This window comes from Astyanax mexicanus, chromosome 5, assembly GCF_023375975.1.
Source record: "Astyanax mexicanus isolate ESR-SI-001 chromosome 5, AstMex3_surface, whole genome shotgun sequence".
In the NCBI taxonomy this organism is placed as follows: Eukaryota; Metazoa; Chordata; class Actinopteri; order Characiformes; family Acestrorhamphidae; genus Astyanax; species Astyanax mexicanus.
This window is the reverse complement of record NC_064412.1, coordinates 28,718,726-28,742,500: the sequence shown is the minus strand read 5'-3', so window position 1 is coordinate 28,742,500 and position 23,775 is coordinate 28,718,726. Positions and strand designations below refer to the sequence as shown.

The following is a 23,775-nucleotide window of genomic DNA, read 5'->3' as shown; positions in this document are numbered from 1 at the left end:
CAGATGGATACCTTTGGGCACCCTTGTTGTATTGATTTGAATATATTTAGCACTAATTATTGGAACACAAAATTAGTTTGGTAAGCTCATTGACCCTTGACCTACATACACAAGTGAATCTAATTATCAGAAAGGGTTCATGTAGCCAATTGCAAGTTTTTCCTCCTCTTTACATCTTCTCTGAAGAGTGGCAACATGGCAGCCTCAAAACACAACTATAAAATGAATTGAAAACAAAGATTTTTCATGTTTTTGGGGAAGGATGCAAAAAGCTCAGAGATTTCAGCTGTCAGTTTCCACTGTGAGAAACATAGTGAGGAAAGGGAAGACCACAGGCACAGTTTGGAGCAGAGACGAAGGATGGCGAGAACAGTCATAGTCAACCCACAGACCAGCTCCAAAGACCTATATCATCATCTTACTGAAGATGGAGTCACTGTGCATCTTCAAACCATTTAGCACACTTTGCACAAGTATGAGAGAGAAATGCAGAAGAAGCCTTTTCTGTGCACACGCCACAGTCGCTTGAGGTATGCTAAAGCAGATTTGGACAGCCAGTTTAATTTTAGCATACAGTGCTGTGGGCTGATGAAACTAAAACTGAGTTATTTAAACATCAGTGACGGTGTGCATGGTGGCGAAGAGGGAAAAAAATTAACATTTGCCAGTTCCATCATACTGTGGGGCTGTATGGTGAGTGCAGGTACTGGGAATATTTTTAAAGACAACGACTCTAAAACACTAAACTCTGATCAAAATCTACTTAAGAATTCATGCAGAGGAACAAGTATGACATTCTGGAATGATCATCTCAGTTCCCAAACTTGGATATTATTGAAAATCTGTGGTGTGATTTAAAGCGGGCTGTTCATGATCAGAAACCATTAAACCTGACTGAACTGGAAATGAAGAAAAATGGTAAAATATTCCTTTAACCAGAAGCCAGACTCTCATTGGAAGCTACAGAAAGTGTTTATAGGCTGCTAATCTGCAAAACAAGGAGCTACTAAATATGGATGTAATTTTTCTTTTGGGACGCCCAAATTTCTGCACCTGGCTTTTGTAAAGAATTATTGAACACTTTCAATAAATCATATAAACTTCATTTCATTTCTCAAATATCACTGTCTTCATCTGCTTTATGATATATTTTACTGAAATTGCTGATCCAAACAACCAACGACTTATAAAGAACATTTTTGAAAATGATCAGGGGTGCCCAGACTTTTTCATACTACTGTTTGTACATTATATCAGACTGTTCTGACCTTATCTTAGCAATACAAGTAGGTGACAGCCAAAGAACATAAAATAGATAACTGTCATTTATTGGCAACAAAATGTTTTAAAACAGAACTTCGTTTGTACCCATTTAGGAGGCAAAGCAGCTTCCAAAGCATGATGTGGAGTGGTTTCCCCAGAGTCTGCAAACATCAGACAAATCTACAAAACACAACAGAATACATTTGTATGCAAATAATTGAAACACTAAGCATTTCTCATTTTTTTTAGCATAAATACACTTGTGTTGTCTGGTAGGATATGTCAGTAATTAAATTAGGCTGCAATGCAGACTGTTTACAGTATTCTTCTTAATGCGTCAGAACTGGAACGTGCAATTTGATACACTGATTGCTAAATAATCTATGGGTGGGTGGAAACAAATAGTCGAACCGTTGGTATTGATGGACAAACCCAATTTGACTGACAAAATCCTGAGCCGGGTACAGCCCTAATATGTTTAGAATAAATCCGTGTATCATTCGTTCATTTGATATTCAATTGAGAATCAAAATCGGAAAATTAAAAAACCAATTCGTTTTTTCGTTTTTTCGTTTTTGAATATAATACCAAAAAACGAATAACGGCTTGTATTTTGTATTTTTATTTGGTTATCCAAACAAAAATTGGAAATTTAAAAAACGGACCAGGAGCCGAATTTGATTTTGATTTTGAACTTGACCCATTTGTGTGCCCCGGAAGTTACCGATTTGTTTATTCTTGGTGGGTTTCTGTTGCGCGGGAGTTCACTGCAGTGTTATCTACACAGTCTGTATTGCTGTAGGCAGCATGGCCGGACTGGAACCACATTCTGGCCTAATTAAAGATCTTTTTGAAGGTATTAACTAAATATGACATTTAGCTACGGAACGTTAGACAAACACCTGAAAGATCCTGCCGATTTTTTCTGTTGTCATATCGTCTTCTTTCACTGCAACGCGTTTAGTTCCTCTGAACAAGATAAAACTCTCCATCCTCAACTCCATCCAAAGCCTACAGCAATACAGACTGTGTAGATAACACTGCAGTGAACTCCCGCGCAACAGAAACCCACCAAGAATAAACAAATCAGTAACTTCCGGGGCACACAAATGGGTCAAGTTCAAAATCAAAATCAAATTCGGCTCCTGGTCCGTTTTTTAAATTTCCAATTTTTGTTTGGATAACCAAATAAAAATACAAAATACAAGCCGTTATTCGTTTTTTGGTATTATATTCAAAAACGAAAAAACGAAAAAACGAATTGGTTTTTTAATTTTCCGATTTTGATTCTCAATTGAATATCAAATGAACGAATGATACACGGATTAGAATACAGTAACTATTCTCCTGAAATGTTTTTGCCGTAGTCAGCAGTTAAATCATAAATAACACAAATAATAATAACAGTTTTATGCAAACATTTGAACATCACTGGCAACACAACTGTGCCTAAACGTTTGCACAAGATGCATGTGTATAACATGTACTTCAAATATGCTATGATTCAACATTACTTGTTAATAATTCATAATTAATTAAATGAACTTAAATAATTAATTAAACCACTGAGATAAGAGGACGCTCTACAAATCCATGAAATAGCTAATTTACCCACTGTTTATTTTTCATCCAGTCACCCAGTCTCAATGCCAGCTACCTAACAACACATAAGATACCTCACCTAAACTGAGCTAAACTAGACTCAAATAACGTAACCTCACCTTGCCTCACATCACTTCACCTAAACTAACCCAAACTAAGATAAACTAGGCTTAATTAAGCTAAAGTAAGCTAAACTAGCCTAAAGTAAGCTAAACTAGGCTTAACTAAGCTAAACTAGGCTAAAGTAAGCTAAATTAGGCTTAACTAACCTAAAATAGGCTAAAGTAAGCTAAACTAGGCTTAACTAAGATAAACTAGGCTTAACTAAGCTAAAGTAAGCTAAACTAGGCTAAAGTAAGCTAAACTAGGCTTAACTAAGCTAAAGTAAGCTAAACTAGCCTAAAGTAAGCTAAATTAGGTTTAACTAAGCTAAACTTAGCTAACTTGACCCTCTCCTAACCTAACGTAATTTCGCGCTCTGAGCCACTTCCAATCATGAACACACAACCATTTCAACAATAAACACTAGTTTTAAGAGTTTTTACGAACGTGAGGACGAGTAAACAAGTTATAGTTTACTTACGACTGTAGGAGCTGTGTTCTCCCAGCAGCTGCCACGGAGCTTCTCCACAGGTGAAAAAAGACGCAGCTCCCACAGGCTTCAGAGCTGTGTTGTGATTGGCCGCTGTGAGCTCGATTAGCTCTGCGCTTGATTGGTCATTCTGTGTACCCCGGATGTTTCCCTGAAATTTTTCGACCTGAATTTTTTTTACCTGAATTTTTACAACTTGAATTTTTATAACCTGCATTTTTTCGACCTGAATTTTTATAACCTGAATTTTTACAACCTGAATTTTTAATCCCTGAATTATTTTTTTGCTACATGATTTTTTTTTTTACTTAAAAATTTTGTACCTGAATTTTTTAAAACAGTCCTTATCTGAAATTTCAAGACCTGAATTTTAAATATCTAAATATTTGAAGGTAAATTTTTCAAGAACACCAGATTACACACTCTTTATTTTCAAGAATCATGTTTTTTTGTTTCAGGTTCTGGTGACACTGATTTAACTCCATACCTGTTATTAATGTTGAGCAGAGGCCTTTCAACCTGATCAGTGCTTAAATTCACATGTAGATCTAGTGAACTTTGTAGGATATTCATTAAGTGAGTTAGAACTAGTCAAAAGGTGTCTACATGTTATTGGTATTGATCAGGTGGCTTCAACCAGAATGTTCACAAAGTGGTATTCAGATTGACCTTTGAACCTTTGCAGAACAAGCTGAAATGTTTGACCAAACAAGTTTGAATTAACACAAAGGAGTGAATGTTCTGATATGACATGTAATTACGAAGTTATTATAAATCTAGTTCTGAATTAAATGGCGCTTCATCAAGCACCAACTAGCACAATGGTGCCTACTAGAGCATAGGATGGTGATGTGTAAGAAGGTCTAACACAATTGGAGACATTCTGTCACATTTAGAAATGATCAAAAGTCTTTCACCTGTTATTAATGTTGAGAAGAGGCACAAAGGAGTGAATGTTCTGATATGACATGTAATGTCAAGTTATTCTTAATCTAGTTCTGTATTAAATGGCGCTTCATCAGAGTGATATTGTACAGAGGTCTTTAACATTGTGAGATTACAGCAAATACTGCAGAGTTACAGCAATTTAGGTTAGAAATTCCAAGGACGCACAGATTGCTTGATGCCTGGAGAGTATTGTATGTGAAATTTTCACAAATGTTTTTAATGAACATTTACCTAGAGACTCTACAGTGTGCAGCAAGACTGAAATGGAGGTGATAGGCCAAATATCCAGAGAGTAGTTTCAATATAGCTATTTTCAAACAATTAGCAATTATGAATGAACAAAGCACTTTTTAAACATAGTTGTATTGAGAAATTTGTCAGAGCCACTGTACTAAATATGGCAAAAACAATTAGATGTCAAAATAGTACAGCATGATTGACATATACTCGTTTTTTTGGAACAGCGCCCCCCAGTGGGCGGATTGTTTCAGCACTTTGCAGGTCACTACAATGTCTCCACCTGAACATAACTGCCAAATATCATCCAGATTGGGCAACATTCAGCCTGCCAAAATGTCTGCTGAATGCTGATTGGCTGATGGTGTTCAGCCATGTTGATTGATTAAGTTGCCCTTTGAACATCCTTTAGAGGCTGTATGATAGATTCTGCATGCAAAGTTTCAACTTGCTAGGTTGCACGGTTGCTGAGAAACAGTGCTCCAAATTTACCTCTTGAAGTGAATGGGGCATATATCCGGAAGGACTAATTTGCATATGGCGGCCATATTGTTTACATATTTCAACTTTTTCTTAATGAATATTGAAGCGCATGCTCTCACGAGTGTTTTGATACCAAACATGCCAGGATTGGTCAAAATTCCTAGGACTAGTTTGCAAAAGTAGGTTTTGCATATTATGCAAATTAGCAAAAAATCTATATAGACGGAAGTGCATGGTCCAAATTGGAAAGTTGTTGGTATTGACCCAAGGAATCCATCAAAAAAAGAATTTTGAATGTAGGTCTTATGGTTTTTGAGTTATTGAGAAAATTGTGAAAAATGAATTTCCTTGTTTATAGCGCCACCACTTGACCAATCGGTGCCATTTTTGTTGTCCACCGAGATGCACTGATCCTACATCTACCTACCAAGTTTCATTTCTCTATGACTTACGGTTTAGGCTGCACAACTGTTTTTTCAGGAGAAAAAGAATAATAATAATAATAATAATAATAATATAGCCACAAGCGGCAATCATCGGGTTCAAGCACCAACTTGCACAATGGTGCCTACTGGAGCATTGAATGGTGATGTGTAAGAAGGTCTAATATGATTGGAGATGCCCTGTCACATTTAGAAATTATCAAGTTTTTCACCTGTTATTAATGTTGAGCAGAGGCCTTTCAACCTGATCAGTGCTTAAATTCACATGTAAATCTAGTGAACTTTGTAGGATATTCATTAAGTGAGTTAGAACTAGTCAAAAGGTGTCTACATGTTATTGGTATTGATCAGGTGGCTTCAACCAGAATGTTCACAAAGTGGTATTCAGATTGACCTTTGAACCTTTGCAGAACAAGCTGAAATGTTTGACCAAACAAGTTTAAATTAACACAAAGGAGTGAATGTTCTGATGTGACATGTAATTACGAAGTTATTATAAATCTAGTTCTGAATTAAATGGCGCTTCATCAAGCACCAACTAGCACAATGGTGCCTACTAGAGCATAGGATGGTGATGTGTAAGAAGGTCTAACACAATTGGAGACATTCTGTCACATTTAAAATGATCAAAAGTCTTTCACCTGTTATTAATGTTGAGAAGAGGCACAAAGGAGTGAATGTTCTGATATGACATGTAATGTCAAGTTATTCTTAATGTAGTTCTGTATTAAATGGCGCTTCATCAGAGTGATATTGTACAGAGGTCTTTAACATTGTGAGATTACAGCAAATACTGCAGAGTTACAGCAATTTAGGTTAGAAATTCCAAGGACGCACAGATTGCTTGATGCCTGGAGAGTATTGTATGTGAAATTTTCACAAATGTTTTTAATGAACATTTACCTAGAGACTCTACAGTGTGCAGCAAGACTGAAATGGAGGTGATAGGCCAAATATCCAGAGAGTAGTTTCAATATAGCTATTTTCAAACAATTAGCAATTATGAATGAACAAAGCACTTTTTAAACATAGTTGTATTGAGAAATTTGTCAGAGCCACTGTACTAAATATGGCAAAAACAATTAGATGTCAAAATAGTACAGCATGATTGACATATACTCGTTTTTTTGGAACAGCGCCCCCCAGTGGGCGGATTGTTTCAGCACTTTGCAGGTCACTACAGTGTCTCCACCTGAACATAACTGCCAAATATCATCCAGATTGGGCAACATTCAGCCTGCCAAAATGTCTGCTGAATGCTGATTGGCTGATGGTGTTCAGCCATGTTGATTGATTAAGTTGCCCTTTGAACATCCTTTAGAGGCTGTATGATAGATTCTGCATGCAAAGTTTCAACTTGCTAGGTTGCACGGTTGCTGAGAAACAGTGCTCCAAATTTACCTCTTGAAGTGAATGGGGCATATATCCGGAAGGACTAATTTGCATATGGCGGCCATATTGTTTACATATTTCAACTTTTTCTTAATGAATATTGAAGCGCATGCTCTCACGAGTGTTTTGATACCAAACATGCCAGGATTGGTCAAAATTCCTAGGACTAGTTTGCAAAAGTAGGTTTTGCATATTATGCAAATTAGCACAAAATCTATATAGACGGAAGTGCATGGTCCAAATTGGAAAGTTGTTGGTATTGACCCAAGGAATCCATCAAAAAAAGAATTTTGAATGTAGGTCTTATGGTTTTTGAGTTATTGAGAAAATTGTGAAAAATGAATTTCCTTGTTTATAGCGCCACCACTTGACCAATCGGTGCCATTTTTGTTGTCCACCGAGATGCACTGATCCTACATCTACCTACCAAGTTTCATTTCTCTATGACTTACGGTTTAGGCTGCACAACTGTTTTTACAGGAGAAAAAGAATAATAATAATAATAATAATAAGAAGAAGAAAAATCTTAGCAAAAACAATAGGGTTCTACGCACCTTCGGTGCTTGAACCCTAAAGAAGAAAAATCTTAGCAAAAACAATAGGGTTCTACGCACCTTCGGTGCTTGAACCCTAAAAAACAACAACAATCATTTGAGTATTATGTGAATGATTACATAATAGGGTTAAATTTATGTTTTGCTAATATGATTTTGAAGTGAACTAAATGTTTAATGTAATATATTTTTTAAAGTGTTAAAATAGCTTTTATTTAATTAAGTGATAACTGTTTTGTTCTTTAAAGAACCTTTCATAAGACGCCAATTAACATACCATCTCTTGGTGTGCTCTTTTTTATTTCTTTTTCGGTTAAAGGATTTGAATTTGTGACTTACAGTTTTGCCAGATTCATAAATTCCACTACATTCAAGAATATACTTTTTTTTATTAGCTGCAGAGTTAACCAATTTTATTTTATTACGTAGTAAAACATCTCTGCGAGGTAAATAAATGTGCTATTGTCTGAATATTTTAAAGAACAGTAAATATTAAAGCAGGAATTAATAATTAATTTTGGTGACTCAGACTCCAAAGGCTGTAATAAATCCCTGAGAGTCTGTGGTTTCCAACAGAAATCCCAGAGGAACCTGTTCTCTCAACTAGCACACACCTGATCCATCTCCTCTGCTAATTACACAGCCCTACAAAAGCTGCTCAAGAAAGAAAACATCCACTGGTTACTACTGTTCACGTTTTACATTTGGGTGCTGATAACCAATGAAAACTTTCACAGACAAGACTGTAGCCCCCTTAAACATTAAAATGCCTAAATAATACATAAAAGGGATATATCTACACCATTTTTACCAACCATGTACGTACACCATTACAAGTACACTTATTTTTGTACTTGCTGATACTGATACATATGGAGCCCCTAATAATGCGTGGCCACAACTTATTAAGGCGTTTGAATGGGATCCTATGGCATGGCCATAGAAATGATTAATGCATGGGAATGAGAACCTAATGTGAGGAAACAGTATAATTAAGGCATGGGAATGAGATCATAATTCGTGGGATTGAGATAATTAAGGTGTGGCCACGACTTATTAAGGCATTGGAAAGAGTTAATTAAAATGTAGCCATTAAGGGGAGGCCACAAAGTACTTTGGTTTCACAGCTAACAGCAATATGACTGCCTGAGGAAGGTAAACGGGTCTGCATATTGTCTGCCTGTGAGCCAATCAGCTTTTAGTATGAAAATTAAGTATCTTTAACTTGGAATTATGCCATGTCTCACTGCAAGAGACTCCAAAATATCACCATAATTCATTCCAAGAGGAAAATAAAAAGAAACCAATTTACTCTTCGTATTCAATATTCAGTTTCTTCATATACCTTTATTATTCTCTGGCTACAACTCAATTATCTCATTCCCATGCCTTAATAAGTCGTGGCCATGGCTTAATTATCTCATTCACATGTGTTAAATAATTATCTCATTCCCACACATTAGGATGTCATTCCCATGCCTTAATAAGTCGTGGCACATCATGTCACCTTAGGGGCTCCGTAGATACAGCAATCAGGAGCGTTATGTAAATGTGAAGTTTTTAGTGTAAAGTAGTGCAATGCAAACAGTTAGTTTTAATTAATTTCGAGTATTATTATGTGACGTCAGCGCCATATCAACCAATTAGATGGGACTTTCATGGAAATACAGGAGATTAATAACAGGGGTGAGAGGGGCTGAGCGGGCGGCGTCTAGATGTAAATTTCACTTGGATACTTGTTTTTAGCAGCGTGTTTCTACTGCTTGTGGATATTTTGCGTTGTATGTATAAACTTTTTGACTTCAGGGTGGACCTTCACTAGTGATAAGTATGGTTTGCGGAGCTGCTCGGGGTAGTCGCAGGGGCAGATTTGAAAGTTCTGGGGCTCCAAGCAATGTTTTTTTCCGGGGTCCCTGCTTAAAAGGATTCTTTTGTAAAGCAAAATTCAATATTGACTCCCTCATCCTCGTCCGACATTTAAATTCTTGCTGCTGCAAATTTTTTTTTTAGCTTTGTCAAGCTTTCTGTGCTTTTCTTAATTTTCTTTCTTTTTTGGGCACCGCTGGGATAAGACCGTTTCATGGTTGTGCCGAAGTTACCTTAGTCTACCTCACCTGGCTTAACTTGCGTGTACAAATAAGAAATAATGCAGGTGTTTTTTTTTCTTTGTTTTTTTTTAGTTTTTTCCTCTTTGGCCAGCACGGGGCCCCAAGCAATTGCTTGGTTTGCATGATGGTAAAATCCGCCCCTGGCTAGTCGTAAGTTTAAATAAGGGATGTCCCAGACCCGATCATGTGATCAGAAATTGGGGTAGTTGGAATCGGGTGGAAAAGCTCTCGATTACTGATTTATCAAAAATGTAACGTTATGTTGTTACTTCCTAAGTTCACTATAAGCTCTGCTATGAGCACAAAGTGAGAATTCTTGCACTGTCTGGTTAAAGTAGGATCTCCAGTGCTCTCTCTCTCTCACACGTTTGCTCGCGCACGCTCGCACCCACACATGTTTCCTCTTTCCAAAAAAAAAGTGATGTATGCAGCTACACAAGTATTTATGTTCTTATGTAAACTCACTAACTGAAACTGCATAACTTGTTAAAGTATTCTAATTTTAAAAGAATCAAATCATCCCTGTGATATTATAACACTGTAAACATTTCAGTCTAAATCTAGTCTGCCAGGCCTAAACTACACTACACTATTATTATTGTCTCCGTCCCAGATATACAGCAAAATACTGTCTCTAATGCTGTGCAGTGCTGTGGATCAGAGACTAAATACAGCTCTGGAAGTTTCTGAATAAGTTTCTCTGATTGATTTTGCTATTTATAGGTATATGGTTGAGTTAGTTTTATTCTATAACCTTTGGACAACATTTTTCCCAATTTCCAAATAAAAATATTATCATTTAGAGAATTTATTTGCAGAAAAAGAGAAATGACAGAAATAACAAAAAAGATGCAGAGTTCAGAAAGGGAATAACCCTGTTTTTTAATCATAGTTTTCATGCATCATGGCATCTTGGTTTTCCTCCACCAGTTTTAAACACTGCTTTTGGATATATTTATGCCTTTACTCCTGGTGCAAACATTCAAGCAGTTCAGCTTGATTTGATGGCTTGCGATCATCCATCTTCCACTTGATTATATTCCAGAGGTTTTCAATTTGGTAAAATCAAAGAAACTCATAATTATTAGGTAGTCTTTTATTTTTTTCCAGAGCTGTATATATAATTCAGACTTGAGTGATGAAGTTGTCTGTTTGTTACTGCAACAATGTGCAGTAGGTATCAGATTGTTGGTTTCAGGGCCTGTACAAGTATGTTAGCAGCCAGTAGCATAGTATTGGCCCAATACTGACCAGTGAAGTTTTTAGTTACAGCCAAAGTCAAACAGTGAAAGAAAGAAATGTTGGATGTCTGGTTGCCAGTGTGCTAATTGAATTTCCTTGCGTGGAATTTCATTGCGTTGAATTTTATTGCGAAACATTGCGTTAGCAATGTTATATGAGCCCAATCGCTGGTATGCTATTGGTGAGTTGGCGCTGTTGGGTGAGCCTGGTGTCCGGCATGCTAACACTGTGTTAGTGATGTTGGATGTGCCCGTTAGCCTCTAGTGAATGAGTGAGATGAACTAAAACATTTCCCTGATGATTCACTGTCAGACGGTGTAGTGGCAAATTAAATGTGTATTATGTGATTCTAAAAAGAAAAATGTTTTTCTATATTTCAAAGGCAAGTGTGTCACTCTTTCCTCGACTCTCTGCAGCTCATGCGATTGAGCGAGGGCGGAAGTGTCTCGTTCCATATAGACGTTATGTCACCTGTGACCTTATTATGATTTTGTTTCTGCTTGCTGAAGTAATGGAATTTTCCAGACACCTGGCTCATAGGGTAAGAGGCGTTGTGAATTGTACTTAAGCGACCTCTTGGCCGTTTTTTGGTCAGAACACTGTCACTATCTGACAAGGTTCTCTTCTGCAGAATAAAGCTTTACCTTTTGATAATAGAGATTCTGAGTCTGGGTTTGATTCCTAAGAATACAAAATTCCACCACAACGGAAATCACGCTTCAAAAACACACAACAGGTGGGTGTAAAGTTGTAAAGTCTTGTCGTACCTGTGGGTTGTTCTGAGTGGGGAAGGGATTGACCACTGAACAGAATCCTTCTTGGTTTGGAACCACAGTGATGTTCACCTGCAGTAATACAAACTTTATGTATAAAAATGCTGCACAGGATGAGTCATTAAATGAGGTCATTACACCAGATGATGCTGACAATAGGAACACAATGAACAATAAACATCATTCTACATTTATTTTTAATACCCACTGTAGGTTCAGTGTTGCAGGAAGCGCGACAGGAATGGGCTGCGATAAAGATGGAGATGATGAACTGAAGCACACAGAAAACCAGCAGCACTCCGGCAATGCCATTGGACTGGTTCCGAAATAAAGGGCAGAAAAAATCACAGTTTTGGTGCAATATGATCTCAAGTTCAAAATGTTCATGTTTTTTTTTATGCAATTTGCTACCTTTGTAACATTGTAATCTTCTCAGAAAGATCAGCAACACTATACAATAAAGGTCACAAATAAAACATAACAGTGATTACAACTAGGGCTGGGCGATACGGTTCAAAATGTATATCTTGATATTATTTTTCTGAATGGCGATATACAATATATATCTCCATATTTGTTTCATCTCATAAGATAATAACAAAAAGAAACTTCCGAGACAAAACTACATGTTTTTATATGGGCACTTTTATCACCCAGTACCATATCCTGAAAGGCAATTAAAATTACACTAATTATAAACTATAATAGAGTCTTCCAATAAAATGTTTTTTCCCCCCCAAAATAGTCCAAAAACAAGAGACACATAATATATATAGTCTATATCAATATAAACAATATTGTCTCTCCTTATATCTCGTATATAAAAACCACCCAGCCTATTTACAACAGTAATAACATTGTTAAATCGTTAAGTAATATTATATTAATATAGTAATATTATGTTTATTATGTACCTTTAATGTAAAGTGTCAAAAAATGTCTTTAAAATGTTAAAAAGTTAAACTTAATGGCAATTTAAACTAAAAAAATAAACAAATGAACAAGGTTTTTTAAAAGATAATATTACTTTACTTCTAAAAGATGTTCAAGTGAACATGACAAAAATGAAACAGTATTACCCTGGAGGAACATCTGTATCGGCTTCCGTATCCATAATCATAATCGTAATAGCACGGTTGTGAGAACACCAAATCCATGGAAAGCAAGATGATGGCTATTGCTGCAGTTATTGTGCTAAACACATTCATTGTCAAAGCACCATTCACCTAAAAAACAAACACAATACAAGAGAACATCGAAAACATCAGAAGAATTTAAAACATTAGTTATTAAAAAACAGTGCTGTAATCACTGAGACATAACAGACCCACTTTAATTTATCTTAATCAGTCATCCTTAATTAACAATATCAATATAGCAAATAAGTCATTTTTACAAAGGAGCTAGTTTCATCTGTATGCCCTTTAAACAACTTCAGTGTAGTTGAAATTCTGCTATACACCTTTCTACAATAAACGTAAGCAAAGTAATGGTGAGTTCCGTTTAGCTCAGACGTCTGACGCCAGTGCGGACTGCGTTTCAGTAAAACATTCAGATATCAGCTATTACTGTCCCAAATTAGCACTGCCAGCTATACCAACTGATAACAATACATTATGCAGTATTCTGTGCATCCAACATGTATGGTGGTTATAAACTGTTTAATACTGCTGCTTTCCAAACTAGATATCCAACTCGTAGAATCATTCCCGTTACGATTTCCAACTCGCAGCTATGCAATTTCAACATCCAAGCTGAAATCGAATGCAGAATGAGACTCTAGTAGTTTGTATTTACATACCACACAGCGATGGAGCTTGTTGCTTGCTGAAACAGCGAGCGAGCCGGTGACGATAAACTGCATGAGAGGGAAATTTTCTCTGTTAAACTGGTACTGAGAATTTGTTCTTTATATTCAATCAGATAGAATAAAAATAGAGAAAGCTTACCAGCAATGACCCCCAGAAGGAGATGCCACTGTAGACGGTAATGGCAGGCTGGGCATTGTTCGATATCACGATACCAAACAGGAACATCAACAGACCAATCATTATTTGGACGGTCTGTTGAAAAAAAAAAAAAACACCACAACAAGATGTTTGATCCATGTCAATATTCTTAAAAAAAGATTTTCAAAAAGAATATTTATCATCTAACTGTTTGAACTGTTCATGGTAACCTGACATTCTGTTTCAAATATAAATGCTTTACCTCAGCTAAAGTATTATTGTATTTTTCACACAATAAGGTGCCCTTAAAATCCTTTAATTTTCCCAAAAATCATCAGTGCCTCTTATAATCCGGTGTGCCTTATGTATAAATTTTACCAGTCAGGTTGTAAGGAGCAGTAAAGCCACTACACTAAAGTGCAACATCATAAGAGATATTTTTCAGAGCTATCTTTTCAGAGCTAGGTCTTTCGCCGTTCAGAAGTGAGTATTATCGGCCTGTAGCCTGCTGCTAACCCCGGCTAGCAATGCTGGATCAGCATTAGCATTAGCTGCTAACCACGCTAAGCGCTAATTATTTTGTCCTTTATATGTGAGTATATCATAGTTCAGTTTAAGAGACCCAGCCTATTCATTAGGCTGATTTAAAGCTCACCATAATAACAGGGTGGTGCTAAGAAATTTTTAGGACATTACATTGGGAGGAAGAGAAGCCGTCAAACATGTTTCTCCTCCACAAATTTAGATATTTAGCAACTTCCCTATGAGCCTTTCCTAATTTTTCTTTATAGCTTTATGTTTATGCAAGCTGCTTTTGTTTACTGTGCATTTAATGCACCATCTAATATATTCATTCTAAAAGCACAGTGGTCTACTAGGTTTGATGGAAGGAATAAAACGTAATATATTGAAAAGCACAGCAATTTTTTATTTACATTAACCGGTAACCGTGCTAAGCACTAGCTCTCTTGCCACTCAGACGTGAGTATTTTTGGAATGTAGACTGCTGCTAACCCCAGCTAGCACTGCTGGAGCAGCATTAGCATTATCCGCTAACTCATTCACGGTTCAGAGGTGAGTATTATGGGACTGTAGTCTTCGTGTTTATCGTGTTAAAACAAGCTATGTGGGATGAACCACTAATTCATGTTGTGTTTATTATGTTTGTTCACATATTTAACAGTGAACAGTATCTTATGAAAATATGATTGATTACAAATTTGATATCACTTTTAAAAGGGTATAATTGCTTTGATAAGCTGTTTTGTTATTTATTTTGTTTCTAGTTCTCAAAGCAGTTCTCAAACTGTGGTAGGGGTACCACTGGTGGTACTTGAAGCATCCCAAGATGGTACATTAGATGACCTCAGAAAAAATTCAGCTTGCATTAAAATATTAAGGCCTGAAATAAATAAATTTTCTACCTGTAATCATACATTGTGTTCAGTTCTCTATCTGTTTGTACCTGTTTTTTTTTATAAATATACGACCCCTGGTTGTACCTTTCTTTTTGCATGTTCGTCTGAGCGGGTGGTGTATTTTAAGTTTTTTAGGTGCAGGACCTTGATTGGCCACCAGAGACACCCCCTTTAAAAGGACCAGGAAAAACCTGACCCAAGAGAGACATTCAGGGCTCCTCCCCTTTCCTGACCTCGAATAAAATATCCTGCTCATATCAACCCATCACCTAAATGGAATTCATTTTCTTGATAAAAAATGCTCGAACAAATTCATGAGATCCATTCTAACCAACGATTTATATCCTGCTCAGTCCAATAGAAATAATATTATGACTGTGTTTGATAAGCAAGAAATATTCAAACTGAGAACTTAATTCCTCAAATACCCAGTTCCACCCAAAACAAAAGAAATCCACTACAAAATAATGAATAATAGCTACCCTTCCAGTGAATTTATAAAACTAAGATTTGGCTTTGAAATAAAGGAATGTATATTTTGCAACTGTGATGTTGAAACAATCGAACACCTCTTTGTTTCTTGCTCACATACATGGAATGGTTAAACAACAAAACCAATACAATTACTAAGATAGATTATAATACTATTGTTTTTGGTGTAACATTAGATAATCCAAAATTGGACCTGTTGGTTAATATATTGCTTATTCTGCCCAAATCTTATAAAAATCCCACCCATTTTTACATGCTACTATATTGAAATTCAACTGTACCTAAAGTCCCTAAAATTGATGAAATCCAAAATAGCTAAAGATCTACACAAACTACTGACAAATAACCCCACTAATGAAGTAACCTAATTTGTATTCATTTTATTATTATTATATATTTGTTGTCCTATATATATATATTTTTTTTATTATTATATTTTTTTATTATTATTATTTATTTATTTATTTTTTTAAGTCAGTTTGATAATAAATGTTTTCTCTGGAAGATTGTTTCTACAGTTTTACAGATTTATAAGTCAATGTTCTATTGATGTAATAGGTGTCTTAAGGCACATTACTGTTTCATGACTTTATAATGGTAATGCCTTACAGTGTTGTACATTTGAAGTTTTCAATAAAAAAAAAAAAATTAACCCATCTCCTCCATTTTGTGTTCCGTTTGTTGTTTTAGTTTTTGGCACAGTTTTTTCGATTAAGTAGGGGGTGAGTGCCATTTAGTTTTACTACCTTTTGGTGACAAGGAGAGAGGGTAGTATGTGTATTTTGTTTTCTTTATTTTGCAGGCTCAGTTTAGTTGTCTAATCTTACTGCAAAGAAACAGCAAATAAACAGTTTAAATGAGAGATGTGTAGATTAACATCCAGGATTCTTTTGACTTTAAAGGAAAATGTTTTTTTTTTTTTAATAGAATTACAGTTTTGATTACTTAGGTGCCTCTCAGCAGCAGGACCTGCAGAATAACAAGGGTCCCCTATCTTCAACCACCTTACATTCATCTTAAAATATACCTTACCCTACACCCTACACTGGAAAATGTGTATACCTAAGCTTTTATTTTTATAATAAGAACTCTTAACCTGATATTGGAGGCTGATAATGTGTGTAATAATGTGTTTTTTTTTTTCAAATTGCTGGGCTTATTTATTTGTGTGGACCGCGTCTTTGACTGCACCGCCTATTAGAGACATGGCGTTTCTGCACTGTGCCTATGGGATCCAGCGGCTCCCAGTGGTGTACAATGACATCAAATTTGTCCTGTGTGGGCATCCAAAATTATGTTATAGATTATGTCAGAAAAATATGGCCACAACCTTGTTCACTTTTTAGGGACCCTAAATAGGGTACAACATTAAAATCTAAAAATTAAAAAGGTTTTTGCGCTACGGAAATGTGATGCACGCTCCGCACAGTTTTTTACCCACAGATTTACAACATTGTTAATGTCAGTCCTGTCACTGTCTGTCTGCCTGCTCGCTAGAAAGACTTAATTTCCTAGAATTCACCTGTGCTCAACCCTCCGGATATGCAGGATCACGTGACACCTCGGCGTTCCGGCTCGCCATGTGTCTAATGATCACACAGATGGGCCGTTTCTCAATCTGCGTTCTTGTCTTTACTTTTGTTCTTGCTCCTCCCACTTTATCGAGAATGCATGGAAGGTGACTTGTGTGAACTTCTTACAGCCCGATAACCCAGAATGCACCTCGCAGCAGTATCAGCGCAATGCAGGATGAGAAGGTACATACCTGTAAGCACCTGTACGTTTTCAAAACAGTACTGCTGTGTGCTAAAACAATGTTTTAAGTTATTTTTTGGCGTAGGGTGTAGGGTGTAGAATGTAGGGGTTTACACTTCATATATGTAGTTAATTTATTAAGAAAGTAGCTAGGTGAAAATTTGCTCCTATGTTTTCTGAACAACGCTTTCTGCTCCTCTAAGAGGGTGATGTCATCAAGTACACAGCTGTTTCAATTACACAACAACCCTCCCACTTCCTCCCATCCTCAGGAGAATGCACTCGCGATCCGAACTTCCCAAGTCCGCTCTTGCCAAGTATGGCAGTACAGACTTCACTCCTCGCCCGGTACTGAATCTATTTCCATAGCTCTTTTACCTCTAGTTTCCTTTGCCTTTTAAACTTTTGTTTCTGACCCTCTTTTTATTATCAACTACTCTTTTGTCTAGTCCTTTTGTTTATTGCTAGCTTTTTCAGTATTTACCTAGTTTTGTATTTTTGACTGTCCCTTTGCCTTTCCCTTTTGCCTTGCTTTTGGATTTCCCGTGTATGACCTCTTTGCCTGCCCACTCTGGTATGTTGTGTACCTTTGCTACCATTTGGTTACTGACTGTGTGTGTTCTTGATAATTCTACTAAGCCTGCTTCTTTGATTATGAAATTGTATGTTTGGTATCCGCACTTGTCTGTCCTGTGTTTGGCACCCGTGACAGTTAGCGATACTAAAATAATTTTTTGTGACGTGATTGTTTGTGAGAATAAAGTTTAAGTGTTTGTTTAAAGCGGGAGCTGACGTGTTTTGAAGTTCCTTGAAGTGATTTGCAGAAAGAAAAAGGGAAATTGCACTATAAACAGACCTGGGTGGTTATAGGGGTACAGCCGATAATAGGGGACCACCCCTTAGTTGGATTTGTTTTTTGGCTTATGCTCACCCCTGAAGCCAGATTTCCTTATTTTTATCAGTAAAATTATCCTGGTTTATTTTATTTTCTGTATCCGGTATTTGGTCTGGCAGAGGGTCTTTTATTTTCTGTTACAGCCTCCCCCTAGATCGGGTTGTAACAATAAATAAATAATATTTAGTGAAATATTGAACAATTGGTGACGGTGTTGTGTTGTGATTAAGTGACTTACTCCTAGTGCTTTTGGTTCTCCTTTCAGAAATTTTTTAAGTGATCCACCGCTGGAGACATTTTGCTGTGTTTCACTCGTGCCTGTTTGTGGGGAGAACACATGGGTCACAATGGTGTAGCCATTTCCCACGTTGGTGAGAGGTACAGCTGGACCAGACATCCTTACAGCAGGCTGGACTCTGTCAGTACTACAGACAGACAGACAAACAGACAGACAAATAGATGTGGAGTAGTTATATATATTACCATATTTGCATAGGCATATACACAGAATGTAGACATTTCTATTTCTAAAGCATTATAAACATAGTTATACATATTTATAAAAATGTATAACACATTATAGCCATGTTTTGTTATGCATTCAATTTTTTACGTATGCATATGTCTATAAGATTTTATAATTACATTTAACCACTCATAATGTTTAATATATATTAATGTGTTGCTGTACACTCTGTACACATACTGTCCATTGTGGGAGTATACTGTATTAGATACTGACAGACATATGATATTTAAACCCAGATGTGTAATATATTACAAGCACAGCTGATTGTGATTTTCAAAATCACAATTCATAGTGCATAATAAACATGTCTATAATATAATAGTGTTATACATTTTTTATAAATATGTATAACCATGTTTATAATTCCTTATGAATACATTATAATGTGTTACGGGAATGTTTATAGAGTGTAAACTTGACATTTACAGTTACCACATATTACAGACATTTAAATTGTTACCACAAAAACATGCACAGAACAGAGTACAGATATAGCTCATACTGAAAATGAAACTAAACAACTGAATTTCTGTTTTTTCAGGCATGGCAGTAAATCACAGGTTTGGACTTGGTTAAACTGGTTTCACTTCATGCCAAAGCATGTTTTTACTGTGTTTTTCTTTTTTGCTAAATGTGTTGTGCAATCTGTGATGTTATCTTATACTGTGGTTATGAAACACTTCCTGTGTTGAGAAATTAGTCACTGTCTGAGACAAACATTTTTATTCAGGCTGGTAATAAAGATCTCTGCTCTTCTGGTTGGTGAAAAAACAAAAACCATTCAGTTAAATTTTGCAAATAAACAAGAAGAAATACTCTATAGTCACTGTTAAACTGAAAAAATATATAATTTACACAGGAAAAGCAAAACTTCTTCTAAACTGGTGTAAATTCCAATTTCCAATTCCAAGTAATAAATTTGGAGCAATTCTATTGGTCGATTCATCATGGAACTTTTTCACAATGTAAAAAGACAAACCAACTTGTTTCCATTATGCTGGGTCAGTCTTCTTTAAGCTCTGGTGATATCCTCAATATGCTTTAAAAATTACAGTACCAGTCAAAAGTTTGGACACAAACTCTCATTAATATTTGTTATTTATTTGTATTATAGTACACATCTGCAATTAGGTAGTAAACAAAAAGTGCTTGGCCTTCACAAACACCTGACATAAAAACCCAACCCAGGTGTTGATTGGGAAAAGTTGGAGCGCTGAGTGAAGTAAAAGAATCTCTACAACTCCTTCTTAAATATAGAGTTGGCATCAAAGCAAATTGTGCTACTTGGAAAAAGGTAAAGTAAGAAAGAACACATTTCTTCATAGTGTTTCTTGATAGTTTTGATGTCTTTAGTACTGAATGTAGAAAATAATAAAAATAAAGAAAATAAATCATTAAATGAGAAGTAGTGTATCTAAACTATTTACTGTTATTCACTGTATCAAAAGTATTTACATTCATTACTCAGGTAGATGTTTAGATACTATGGTTTAAAATACTTCTGTAGAAATTAAAGTAACATCTCAAGCTTTTTACTCTAGTAAAAGTTTAAATGTACTGCTTTCAAAAACTACTTAAAGTATAAAAGTAAAAGTAATGAAAGAGGAAAAAATGCCATTAAGCACAAAAGCTTAGGTTGCACCACAGGAGCCTATAGTGCACTACCTCTCCTCCTTAAAACACATGCATTTTTCTAAAAGTCATAATGACTTTAATGTTATATTTAATCATTCATTTTGAATTTGGAATGTACAAGGCTTCCTGTTTCAGCTGGATAAATGCTAATTCAAAATAATGTATTTACTACTATACAAATATATTAAAGAAGCTTAGTTTTCTGACATTTTGCTGCTTGAGTTCTCTTGAGTCTCTGCATGAATCATCTTCATACTAGACTACATATGTCTACTCTGTTCTTGTTGGAGTGTGACATTGTGATGTGTGCAGGCGTGATGGATCGTTTATAAAACAATTGGGTGTGAGAAACAACAATCTAATTCACTCTATCTGGATGGAGAGATTTATCTGGATAGGGTTTTTAATGCTAAGAAGTCAGATTAAAAACAAGCTAAAATGTAATATAAGCAATGAGGCTTTTTAAAATGTAAGGAGTATAAAGTTCAGATAATTGTGTTAAAATGTACAGAGTAGAATTAAAAAGCCACCTGAAAAATAATCATTACTCCAGTAAAGTATAGATAACCAACATTTGTACTTAATAAAAGTAACAAAGTATTTGTAGTTCATTAATTAACACCTCTGCCGATACTGTATATTGTCAACATGCTCTTAAAATAATCCAACAGAAAATAACAGCGTTGCAATCAAAGATACGAAAACTAAAAAACTGTCTATCACACAGTGGAAGTAAATAATGTAAGAAACGAAACTAATCCAGCAGATATACTTTTTAAAGCGTCATGTAGGCCTGACTTACGAACCAAAGTGACTTAACTCAACTAAGTTAATCTGAAAAAAACTCTCAGAATCACATTTTGTAAAAAAAAAAGTACAGGACAAAACTAGAGATACAAGGATTTGAGTTATAGCAATGCTTTTTAAGTCAACATAAAATGTAAACAATAATTTGAATTATTGAAAAACAACTTATAAAGTGACCTACATGTCAACAACTAAAGAAAATACTTAATTTCATTAAATTATAAGCCAGAAGACTAAAAAACGATGTGTTAAGATTAGCCCAAGCCATAGAGATACTGATCCAGTTGATAAATAAACTGTATCTACCTGAAATGAAGGCTGTGTTATACTCCTCTGGTTGAGTCACTTCACTGTGAGCTGTTTCTCTTCTGAAGAAGAAGAACTTCTCTTTTAATAACTGATATTTTGCGGATGTGAAATCTGGTGTCAAATGGCCAGGGAAGGCTGTTCTCTTCCAGGAAAGCTGTGTGTATGCGTGTGTGCTGCTTTGTGTGTGTACGTGCTGAGGGGTTGTGTGTGTGTGTGTGTGTGTGTGTGTGTGTGTGTGTGTGTGTGTGTGTTATTTCCCCTGAGAGTCTGTGCTGCTGTGACAGGAAAAGCTTGTCATGGTAACAGAATCCGCTGAGAGGAGGAGCTTCTCTCTGCTCCGCTCAATGGAATTTGATAAGTGGGGAGGCGGGTTCACTTGTTGTTTTTTCCTGCCTCACACAGTGTGTCTCTTCTAGCCTCACACAGTGTGTGTGTTTGTGTGTGTGTGTGTTCCCCTACATTCAGAATGCACGTTGTTCACTCCACGCCCATTTTGAAACGAAAGCAAGGCTAAGGGGTACGCTTCTAAACCGGAAGTTCCAAGACAGTGAGAGAGCTGGCAGCATATTTACCAGTTTTACCCTAACGTTAAAACTAGTAACACCATCACTAACTTTGGGTTTACACTGTATGACAAATTTTGGAACTGTTCTTTAATTTTACAACATACAACATCACATAAAGTAAAAAAACATGGATGAACCTTTAAAAAGCAGAAAAAATATTGGAAACCAGGTTTTGGTGTATTTTTTCTCCGTTTTTGCCAGTTCATCTCTCAGGTTTTATAACACAGTAATTATATCAGACAGCGTCATGCCATGGGCTCTTTTTCTCCAGAAGCCATATGGCTGCTCAAAAAATCATTTCAAATGTAAAAGGAAGGAGGACTGTTATATTTTCCTGAAACTGGCCATGTTTTGTTCAAAATGTTACCATGCGCCTGTTTTTTTTTTTAAACTTATTTTTGAATGTATAGACTTCAAATATATTCACCTAAGATATCTATAGTTCATTACATGGCTTATTACTTTGACAAAATACATGAACATCAGGCTGACTTATTTTTCTTGATAATCAGACAGGATACATGTAGATTACTAAAAATCAGTCAGAGCAGCCTATGCCTTTGAGTATATTGATCAGGTCCAATATATCCAATACTTAAACTAACAGCAAGACTGATTTACTTTACTAGATATTTATTTTTAGCTGCTTATAATAATAAATATTATAAGAGTTTTTCACAGAATAATGAAAAAACACTATTATTTAGGACACACAGTGAAAACTATATATATATATATATATATATATATATATATATATATATATATATATATATATATATAATATGTAAACGTTTTAGTATAAATAAAAAGGCTTAGTGCAAAATAAGTACTTAGTAAAAATGTGCAAGTGTAGGCTGTAGAACATAATCCCAGTGCAGAAAAACAAACGAGGGCCATTAGGACCCAGTAGCGCCAGCGCAGAGTAATAAACCAACGCGAATATATTGAGCTCCCTCGAGAGCTCTCTCTCTCTCTCTCTCTCTCTCTCTCTCTCTCTCTCTCTCTCTGTCTCTCTCTCTCTCTCTCTCTCTCTATATATATATATATATATATATATATATATATAGACACACACACACACAGTTTTATTTACAACTAATGTAACTCATATTTTACTTATATTGTGCTTTTATTTGATTGTAGTTCTTGGAAAGAGGGAGTAAAAAGAAATTTGTCCCAACAAACCCAATCTCCTCTTCTGACATGTCAGGACTGCTGTTGTGATTTTATCCTGACTTTCAGTTGTGCTGTTTACCTTATCTGATGGGATGGTTGGCATAAAGGAAATGCCATAAACTGCTGAAATAGAAGAACGTCAAGATATTACGCAAACGGGGAGTTTTTTTTTTCTTTTCTAACGAATGGAAAGTTTAAAGTAGCCGATAAACAGGAATATGTGGATGAGAACCAGACAGAAATTACAGGTGGGAACCAATTAAGGAATAAAAGAAACAGAAAGGAAGTTTAGGGACCTGCTCATTAGTGAGAAAAGAAGAAAATAAAAACAACTACTAACGATAAGTGGAAAGAGAACTTAGGTGAAGGTTGGTAAAATGTTTTTACCATGTTTACCATGTTTTTATAGGTTTACCAGGTTTTTACCATGTTTACCATATAGGTTTACCAGGTTTTTACCATGTTTACCATGTTTTTACCATGTTTACCATGTTTTTATAGGTTTACCATGTTTTTACCATGTTTACCATGGGACTGCTCCTCTGATACAGTGATCAGCAGCACAGGAGCACCACAGGGGACTGTTCTCTCTCCAGTCCTGTTC

At 35.8% G+C, this 23,775-nt stretch overlaps 1 protein-coding gene across 1 annotated transcript in view; it reads right to left on the bottom strand.

The window, feature by feature from the left end:
* ms4a17c.1 (membrane-spanning 4-domains, subfamily A, member 17C.1) overlaps positions 1-21,655 on the bottom strand; it is a 25,769-nt gene extending 4,114 nt beyond the window's left edge. Inside the window, exons 1-7 of the mRNA XM_049479285.1 lie at positions 21,424-21,655; positions 18,385-18,571; positions 13,587-13,700; positions 13,439-13,495; positions 12,717-12,863; positions 11,846-11,953; positions 11,632-11,709 (exon numbers count right to left, since the gene is read on the bottom strand). Coding sequence (XP_049335242.1) covers positions 11,632-11,709; positions 11,846-11,953; positions 12,717-12,863; positions 13,439-13,495; positions 13,587-13,700; positions 18,385-18,543 — 663 coding nt within the window. The 5' untranslated portion in view covers positions 18,544-18,571; positions 21,424-21,655. The remainder of the gene's footprint in view (positions 1-11,631; positions 11,710-11,845; positions 11,954-12,716; positions 12,864-13,438; positions 13,496-13,586; positions 13,701-18,384; positions 18,572-21,423) is intronic.
* Positions 21,656-23,775: the final 2,120 nt, after the last annotated feature.